This window comes from Poecilia reticulata, linkage group LG13, assembly GCF_000633615.1.
Source record: "Poecilia reticulata strain Guanapo linkage group LG13, Guppy_female_1.0+MT, whole genome shotgun sequence".
Classification (NCBI taxonomy): domain Eukaryota; kingdom Metazoa; phylum Chordata; class Actinopteri; order Cyprinodontiformes; family Poeciliidae; genus Poecilia; species Poecilia reticulata.
The window spans coordinates 32,788,450-32,798,204 of NC_024343.1; the positions used below are offsets into that span (position 1 = coordinate 32,788,450).

Genomic DNA, 9,755 nt, shown 5'->3' on the forward strand with positions numbered 1-9,755 from the left:
TTGTTTGAGCTTTCACGGTGTCCGTAGTTCCCTACGCGCGTGCTTTCTCAGTGCTCAGCACGAGCACGCGCGTATTTTGCCGCATGGGCGGAGCGGCAAGAAGACGCAGGGGGAACCGTATCTGATGGGGAAACGCGGATTGACGTAACACCGGAAATAAACTTCAGCTCAGCTTCTAATCAACATGATTTAGTTGAAGATGAGGAGCCGTCAGCTTGGCCCGACTTCCGGTCTCCTGTGTTTACTTGTTTTCTGTTTTTGTTTGTTTTACCTTTGAGAATTAAAAAACGCACCATAACAAAATATAAATAAATATGTATATATGACGTAAAACTGAACAGAGATAAAGAATGTCTTTAAGTTTTAAAGACATTTGAAGGTCAAATGAACATTACAGAGAAAGGCTGCAGTAGAAAGTCACAGAGAGAAAATAAAGAAGGGAACAAAACACAGAAGAAGAGAAGAGAAGAGAGTGTGTAAGGAACCAGAGGAGCCAATCAGAGGGAAGTGGAGGCTTCCCTCTACTTCCCTCTGATTGGCTCTACTTGTGTAATAAAAAGGAATCACACAAACATGATGAGGAAAGGAAAACAGGAAATGTTACAAATGGAATTTCAATATTAATTTGAGCTGTTAACATATCGGCATAAATATTGGCTTTTGTGTTCGATGTTTAAGCAATTCTCTAAAAATAAATTATTTCACTCAAATGTTGAAAATGGAGGTGGTTCAGGAAACCTGCTCAGGTAACAGGAAGTAGAATTTATGTAGGACCTCTACTTCCTGTTTGTCCTGATCCGCTGCTCCAAACTGGCATGATTTACTGATATGGAGTCCGTTTGGGTTCTGGTCTGGTTTGGCTGCTTTAACCGTCGGAACCAGATGATTCTGCTGAGGCCCGGAGTCCAGAACAGGACGTGATCCAGAACCGTTTGGTTCCTCAGATGAATTAATGAGGACAGGTTTGGTTCTCTGATGCTTTCTGGGTTTTATCTGATCACTGCGGCATTTTCAGAACCAGAAAACTGAGACTAAAACTGGACAGAACCAAACGGAATGAAACGGTTCTGGATCTCAAACTATGAACATGTTCTAATTTTCAAACTGATATCAGAACCAGTTCTGATGGATGATTTAAACTATTCCCTCCATCAAACAGAATGATCCGGATCGTGTTCTGTCCCGGTTCAGAGTCAGTTTGCATAAGTTCTGGCCTAAGATTCTGATGCGAGTCCAGTTTTTTTGGTTCTTGCAGGGATCTGAACACTATCCGGGTCAGAACCGCTCCAGTTTTACAGGCAGCACTTCCAACCAGAACAGTTTCCTGGGTCGCCTCTGATCCAGATCACATTGGACCTCCACTTATAAACCCAATCTGAAGGTTCTGCAGTTCAGAACCAAGGTTAATGTATTAAATTAATGAAAACTGAAACATTTCCTGCAACTGAAATAAATAAAAACGGTAATGTGGAAAAAAGGCAACTAATTATAACTATATCATGTGTTTTTATACAACTAAAACTTAAATTATAGCTATAATATTCTTTGTTTTTCTGATTATGAATCCGTTTATTAGTAGTTTATGTCAGCTGTTGGTAAATTACTCGCTCCATACTCCTTTGGGCCGCTATGCTACGCTACGCTATGCTACGCTACGCTATGCTACGCTACGTTATGCTACGCTACGCTATGCTACTCCGTAAAATGGCAACAGTTGTGATAAAACATCAGTCAGTTGGTGGTTGAACATTCATTGAAGCCATTTTGTGAAACTTATCTTCTGTTGAGTGTTGGGGTTGTTATAGTTTGGGGTTTTATGGTTTGTGACTTCGTCAGTTTTAGTTTGCTAGTTTTTAATAGTTACATATTGTTTAGTTTCAGTTTAGTTTTAGTTAATACTTTTGAGTTCTGTACATAAAAATTAATGACAGGTGGTTTTATATAATGAATACTCAACAGAAGGCGCCATTTTCAAAATGCATGTCACCATTTTGTGAATTAGCGTAGCGTAGCGTAGCCACCTGGAGGAGCTTAGGGTGCCGTGATTGGTCAACAAATTACTCCGTTTTTACTAACCACATGATGTAGTTCCACTTATTTGTAGTTTTTTTTTATTTTATTTGTTTTAGTTAATTATATAAACCTTGTTATAATCAACTTATTTATGAAAAACCTACAACTATCACTAATGGAAGCTAAAATAAAACTGAATAATATTTAACTAATAAAAACTAGCAAACACTCCCTAAAAACTAATTAAAGCTCCAACGCTGAGCTGTTGTTTTCAGCTCACCTGTGCAGGTAGCAGTTGACTCACTGCTGACTGAGGCTCAGCTCAGGTATGAGACCCGGTCTGGTTCCGGTCCGACCGGTTCCTCCGGTTCTGACTTTCTCACAAAGCCTCGGGCACGGAGCAGTGTGATCACTTCACACACCTGACCTCACCTTTGTGTTTAGATCAGATTGGATTGTTGTCAGATGGGGGCGGAGCCTCCGGTAAACAAAGCCCATTTCTGATGTTTCTGACATCACTTCCTGTTTACATTTCCAAGAACGTTTGAGTTTTCCTCAGCAGGATGAATCAGCAGGTGGTTTAGTACCTGTTTATATTTGATTATTAATAAAAGTCAGACTAAAGAACTGCAATAAAAGATAATGTTTGGAGACCATTTTAAACTGATAATGGTAATAATCAAAGAACACATTCTCAAAGATGATTAAACTTTAAACTAGTGAACATTTAACCCTGGAAATGTTAAATATCCAAAAATAAACAAAACAGAAATGACAAATAAAATAAATCATAAAGTCTCTGTTAACAAAATGTCCTTTAAAAAAGGTTTCGAGAACAAAGCACCAGCCTGAAAACTTTTACTATCCAGTGTTTTGTAGAAAGAGGAAAAAAATGATAAAAAATGTAAATAAAAATTTCGTTTTAATTTACAATGCAATGAATTGATTATTGCAACAGGCCTAGTTATGATTGCACCGAGTAATCAAAACATCGATCATTTAATATTTTAAAATTACATAATCAGATGGATCAAAATGGAAAATTTTGGCATTTTAAAGACCAAAAAAAAAAAATCAATTAATATAATCAAATAAAACCAGGCAAATTCCTTTCAATATTATTTGTATGAAACTTTACACATTAACTGCATGTCTGGTGAATTTTTGGTTAAAACAAGTATCCAGAAATTTTACTCGGAAAAGAGTAGCAATACTTCATAATAAAATTACTTACGTAAAAATACAAAGTACAGTGTAGTAAAAGTACATTTAGGTAGTCATCTAAATGTAACTTGTTGCTTATAAACTCTGTATTTAGTGACTTATAAAACAAAATCGATCAGAATAGTCAGGTCAGACGCTTTAAAGATCAGTGATTGTCCAGAAAACTGAAATAGTTCACTTGCTTAAGGAGCCTGGGATGTCGCCCCCTGCTGGTTACAAAGGAATTTGCTGTGAATTATTCCTGTGGAGATCAAAGCATTTTATGAGAAACAAAAACTGTTTGGTTTTAGACATTAGATGTTCTGCAGTTCAATGTTTGGAGGTAAAACAGCGATGGAGCCGGATCGACCAGTCCTCTTTATTAAACCGACTGTTTCCACAACTTTCTGCTGAGACTCGGTTCGATCAACAGTAAATGGTAACAATGTGTAAAACTCTGGAATTTTGATTTGAATAAAACTGATGCTGACCAATAGGATTTACTTTTGCAAGGAGGACGAAGTCCAAAGAAACATGAAAACTTTGATGATATTAGATTTCACATGAGAAACGACCCAGGTAAAGCCTCATTTCCACTGAGCGGGTCGGTCCAGTAGTTTACTACTGGACCGACCAGTAGTAAACTACTGGAGAGCGTCTCTACCGCCAATTGGACTCTCACTGGACAACCGGGGTAAAACCCAAACGCCCAACGTGGCATAATTCCGGTGCGATGAAAAACAAGTATTTCTTGTTCTTGTTGCAAGCTGATGCTTTTCTGTCCCTGGTCAATGCACGCCGTCGTGACCGCAGTCGCTCCACCCTAACCGTACCGAACCATAGTCTACAGAGCAAGAACTGGGGCCTCAGGAATGGTCTGGGACGGGTTGGTGGTACCGTCCACTTTTACAAGAGAAATGTACAAAACAGTCAACCAAATTGTGTTGTAGCACTCAGTGGAAATGGTGACTTCAGTTTATTTGGCATCCACCATTCTTGTAAATATTTAAGATCCTTCCAAAGGGAGACGCAGGTCCTCCAGAGTTAAAACGATGAGAAGAAAATCTCTTTTTTGCTTCTGCTGGCTCCCTTAAACAAGTAGGAATGAAAGTTTCCTGAGTGGGAAAATCCCCTTATTCTGCCCTCTGTGTTAAAACTAAACTCCAGTTCATGTCTGTCTCAGATATTTGCCGTCAGCCTCAGAGGACGGGTCCATGTCGCGGCGCCTTCCCCAGGTTCTTCTACAACGTGACGAGCCAGACCTGCACCAGCTTCATCTACGGCGGCTGCCAGAACAACGACAACAACTTCCAGACCCAGGAAGAGTGCGACAACACCTGCAGCGGCGTCACCGGTAAGATCCTCTCACTGGCCTGCCAGTGGTCTGGTCTTCATGGTCAGACAACGGAAACCGTCTGGAGATGTAAAAGGTTAGGAAACACGTGGCTTGGGCCCAAAGGAACATTGACATGTGGCGTTAGAGAAAGCTGGAATTGAACTTACAAGTTTGCACTTGCTGAATTGTCAGATATGATTCAGTAAAACTCTTTCCACCGGTTGACAACCACCCCAAAATGAAGGTATGAAATCCCAGAGACTGAGCGGTTGATGGGTTTGACCTCATGTGACTGAACAGAGCCGCTGCAGGAAGGCTTGGATTCTGGATCATATCTGAGAATTTGGACAAGATTCCAGTCAAACTTTAGTGGTGCTAGAGCAAAATAAGGAAGCGAGATGCTGAAATGTTTGATTTATTTGAGCTTCAGGAAGCTTGAGAGAAACATGAAAACCTTAAAGTTCAGGTTTGAAGTTGGGTTGTAATCCTTGTTGGATCTGGTTTCTTCCTGCTTCCTTCAGCCTCAGGCTGAAAATCAGATGCCGTCTCTCTGTTTTGGATCATCACAGTGACCACATGCTATCTTAAAGCAAACTGGGAGGGTCCAGATAGGCAGCACCGCTCCCAGTTCAGATAACCAACAACAGGCAGGAGGGCGGGGCTGCAGACAAAAACTGCTTTATTTGCTCTGCAGACAAAACACCACTTAGCAGCCAAAAGGAAATGTGTTAAAGTTCAGAAGTTCTTCTTTGTTCTGTCCATCTGAGAAGTGTTGTGAAACAAAACACTATTAAATCTGAGAGGAACCATGAACAATCGATCCGAAGGGAAGCCTTTATCTGACCTGTCTCATTAATAACTTGTGTGTTCAGGTTCAGTTCTGCTTGACGAAGTCCCAACTTCTGCTCCAGAGTCGGCTCCCAAAGCTCCTCGGATGGCCCCTCTACTCAAGTCCGGTTAGTCTCCACAAACTCGGTTAAAGCAGCACTTTATTCATAGGTCCAAGATCAATAACAAGCAGATCCGTTTATGGTTCCGGTTCGTAAGAAGCTAAGAAGTTAGGATTGATGAACCTTTCACTCACCAAACTCTTTCTGTGTTTCCTGCAGAAATGTCAGCTGATCAGTTCGCAGGTACGTCTCACTCCTCACAAAGTGCTCTGGTGCGTTTGGTTCTGCAGAAACAGTCGGGGTGCAGAAAACCTGCTGAGCCCAGTGGAACCAGTGAAACCCACCATGTTTTTGTGTTAAGTTACAAAAATTTGGAGGTGCACAAGAAGGTGTCATAATTTGGGCAGGTGCAGGGACGGTACAATTGGTGTGCACTCCCTCAGGCCCAGTTCACTGGGTCAGCTGGAAGCCTAGCTTAATCTGTCTTTACTGTCACTTCTACTGGTTTATAAAGACCCTATTTAAAGCAAACAATTCTTGGCCTGCTGGGGGAACAAGTAAAGCTCTGCACTGGGGGAAGGTCCTGAAGTTCCTCCTTGATGTTTGGAAGGATGCTTTGTCGTTCCTCTGGGTCTCTCTGGAGAGTCCTTTGTTTTTGGAGGATCACTTTGGGGTGGTGGTTTATTTGGGTTTTTTGGGGGCTTCCTGGTTGATTCTATGGGTTGCTGTTGTCCAATCGCAGAGCTGTGTGAAGCGGAGTATGATGTGGGTCCATGCAGAGCTTACTATAAGCACTGGTACTACAACAAAGAGACGGGCATCTGTCAGACCTTCATCTACGGCGGCTGCGTAGGAAACAAGAACAATTACGAGAACGAGGACAGTTGCAAGTCCACCTGTGTAGGTGAGGTACCAGGTCTAGTTCTACCTAGAGACTCCAGACTAGAGCACTGCAGGCAAGCCTGGAACTAATCGCTCATTGTTTGCTGTAGGAGTCTCTGTCCTGCCTTCCTCCAAGAAGGTCCCAGAAGACAACACAGGTATGAGAGAGTGAGCTGGACATGATGATGTCGTTCTTCGGGTTCATGGACTTGGTTGGTAATTATTGTGCATCTTTGTCAGATCATTGCAGTTTGAGTCCTCAGACTGGAATGTGCCGCGGCGCCTTCCCCATGTTCTACTACGACTTTGCCTCCGACTCCTGCAAGTCCTTCACCTACGGCGGTTGTGGTGGGAACGCCAACAAGTTCGATTCTGAGGAGGACTGCATGTCTGTGTGTGGCGGTGCAGGTGCAGGTAAGGACTGTTCATGGGAAGAGCTGAATACCTGTCGCTTGTTTCACCTCTTTGTCTCTCCGGATTATTTGATCCATTCCTCGTCTTGCAGGTCAGTTCGATGGTCATGATGGAACCAGAAGCAGATGGACTGCAGGTGAGTTCCTCAGTGTTGCTCTGGTTATTTGCATGTTCCTCTCCAAAGAAAGATTGAGTGATCGTAGCCACGTCTGTTCTGGTTCCACTTCAGTTGTCCAGAGATCTGAAACATTTACATTTTTTAATAAAACTGAAACTAGTTTTGGAAGCAGGCTTGTCGATACGAAATCGAACATTGTGAACAATTTAATCAGATGAGGATTTGTTGCAGTAAAGAAAAATCAGGTCAGGATTTGACACTTCAAATGTTCCATCAATAGACACCAGAGGACATCAAGTTTTGGACACCATCAATTTAAACAACATCCAAGGATAAAATCTCATTAGGTTTCTATTGGACCTGAATGGGGACAAGGTGAAAGCACATTGGATGTTGGTGAAATCATCCTGTAATTAAGAGAACTAATTTCCCAGGCAGGAAATGGAAGGATGAATAATGTCATCAGCACCATATGATGATGCTTTGAGTGAATTATGGGCGCAACTTCTGTTGCAAGCCGGAACTGCCATTTGTTTACATGTTACCCTAACGCTAACTGGGTTTCGTCAGAGCTTTTAGGCTACAAAATATATGGGAACACCAACGATCAAAGCTTAAATGTGACAATATTGTTTTACCGCAACCTACAGCTACTGAGGGGAGGGATGACGACTTGAAGAAATGGCCGCATTTCTGCTAGCATATGTAGCTACTTAACTGACTCAGTTGCTTCGGATGCAGATGTGGGTTTTCTTGAACTTGCTGCAGCCACAAACTAAATGTGGTCTGATTATTAGAGTACAGCCACGAACAGCACAACGGTTATACGAGCTCCAGAAGTGCATCTTACGACACTTTCCAGTGGTAAGTTGCTGTCTATAACAGGTTAATGTGTGATTCGGTTCGGTTCTAGTCCAGTGGAGAGATTCTCCGTATTATGGTCTGGAGCCCAGCAGTTGCTGTCATTTCTCTGCTGATTTGCAGCAACACTCAGCAATGGAGATCCTCAAGGTTCTGGTTCTGATGGATTGAATACATCCAGATATTTTATTTTGTCTTATAAATACAATTTCCAGGCCCAGTCATAATGATAAATACTCGGATCATGAACTTTATTATTATTTAAATTCAAACGAACAATAAAATTCACATCACACCAAGCTAATATTGTGCAGTTCTGGTGTTTTACACTGTCGGCACAACTCAGATCTCAGCTCTTCTCTGCTTTACTCTTTATTTCTGTCAGTTCTTCAGAGAAACGAGCTGCTAGCAGCGCTGCTAACTCATGGTCATTACGTTACAAAACGTAACGATCGTGTTTCTGTCGCTCCCCGTGATTAAACTCACAATTAGAATCTTCTGTACTGAGCAGCTCTAATAGCAGACAGTCTCTTTATAAACAAGTTATACTAAATATTGTATTATAACCGAAAAGAGATGTAACTTCTATCATGAACATAGATTAGCAAAATACCCTACAAATTACAATGAAATAATGCTACTTCCGCTAGCCGCCGGAAGTAGCACCCATAATCGTTTCCCCAGCAATCCCCCAGGATTTGACCTTTGCCCTCTACTGTTAAAGATATTAAAGTGTTGGACCCCGTTTGGATCTTCGGAAGGTGCTGGTTAAGGGCAGGGGACCCTGACTGACTGTAGCTGAACGTGGGCAGCTGTTGAGTCTTTTTTTTATTTTTACTAATGGTGGATATCCTGTCCTTTAGGACTTTCAGAGTAAAAGTAGTCCAATTTACAGATTCACCGGTTGGTAGATTAATCATCGGTAATCTGTTCCAGACTGACCTAATGATAAGTGTAACCAGGATAATTTTTCTGTTAGATTCAGTTTATTGTATTTTTCTATTTTGTTAGATCTAATTTTATGTATTTTTATTTAAAGATTTAATTAAAATCCTCCTTTCCATAATTTATTTAACACCAACCAAGCGAGAACWCAATTGTTCTCGCKWGGTTTTAACGTCATGTGACAACTGCACGTCAGCGTCCTAAATTGACAGCCATGGCTTATATTGCTGCTGAATCGCACCTTAGATGGGAGACGCTGTCGGACTCTGACGTGCAGGTAGGCTTCTGTTCCCAAAGCGGTTTTTGAATGTCGATGGTACATCAATCAATCGTGTGCCTCTTAACTTACAGACGTGTGATCATTTCATCCGAAAGTTGTAGCGATCACGGTTGAGTGTTGTTGGGGAGCTAGCATGCTAGCACTAGCCTCCCAGCCTGTTGTGACTATACACCTATCTAAAAGCACATTTGGATTGAAATGTTTACGGAAACTACTGTTGTGTGAGGGTACTGTTTTGCATGGGTTGCATGTAATTATGTAGACTCACGCGATTATTAGAAAATACATGTAGATTGATTGTTTGGACCTGTTTGCACAGGCCGGGTGTGTTCCAGATCCCACCCCCGCTCGAGGAGTGACTGAAGGATCCAGAACACATCAAGGATTGTCTGGTTTTTCGTTCTGACCGGACTGGCGAGCTAACCACAGCGAATCAGAAATACACCCATCATTTGAGGAAACAATTCCAAACTGGTTGGAAATTCAGCCAACCATTTCACTGCTGGAACTGAATTACTACTATTTTTTGTGTTTTTTTTCCTTTCATCATCGACAGAGACTTCCTTGGCCTAGGGAACCTTGCTGAACTTTGAAATTGTTAAATAACTTGTATATATTGTACATATAAATACACTAGTTGTGCGGCAAAGCTAAATATGTATGAGGGCCGCACTGGGATAACTCGGGGAACTGTAAACTGTCCGACGCGTGCTTCAAATAAGTCCAGGCCGCTTCTTTGTTGTCACAATCATCTATTTATTCCACTTTGTCTTATTTCAAATCTTACACTGACTGACCAGGCCAAACCATCCA

The 9,755-nt window shown here is 41.6% G+C and overlaps 1 protein-coding gene across 2 annotated transcripts in view; it reads left to right on the plus strand.

The window, feature by feature from the left end:
• The window catches only part of spint2 (serine peptidase inhibitor, Kunitz type, 2), a 22,194-nt gene that overhangs the window by 1,320 nt on the left and 11,119 nt on the right, over positions 1-9,755 (plus strand). The window contains exons 2-9 of one of the 2 annotated variants that reach the window (XM_008426737.2): positions 4,400-4,570; positions 5,425-5,508; positions 5,662-5,685; positions 6,185-6,346; positions 6,435-6,482; positions 6,565-6,738; positions 6,830-6,874; positions 9,262-9,615. In XM_008426737.2, the coding sequence (XP_008424959.1) occupies positions 4,400-4,570; positions 5,425-5,508; positions 5,662-5,685; positions 6,185-6,346; positions 6,435-6,482; positions 6,565-6,738; positions 6,830-6,874; positions 9,262-9,305 (752 nt within the window). In that variant the 3' untranslated portion in view covers positions 9,306-9,615. Of the gene's footprint in view, positions 1-4,399; positions 4,571-5,424; positions 5,509-5,661; positions 5,686-6,184; positions 6,347-6,434; positions 6,483-6,564; positions 6,739-6,829; positions 6,875-9,261; positions 9,616-9,755 lie in introns of those variants that run through there. The other variant, XM_008426736.2, reaches the window with a different exon arrangement.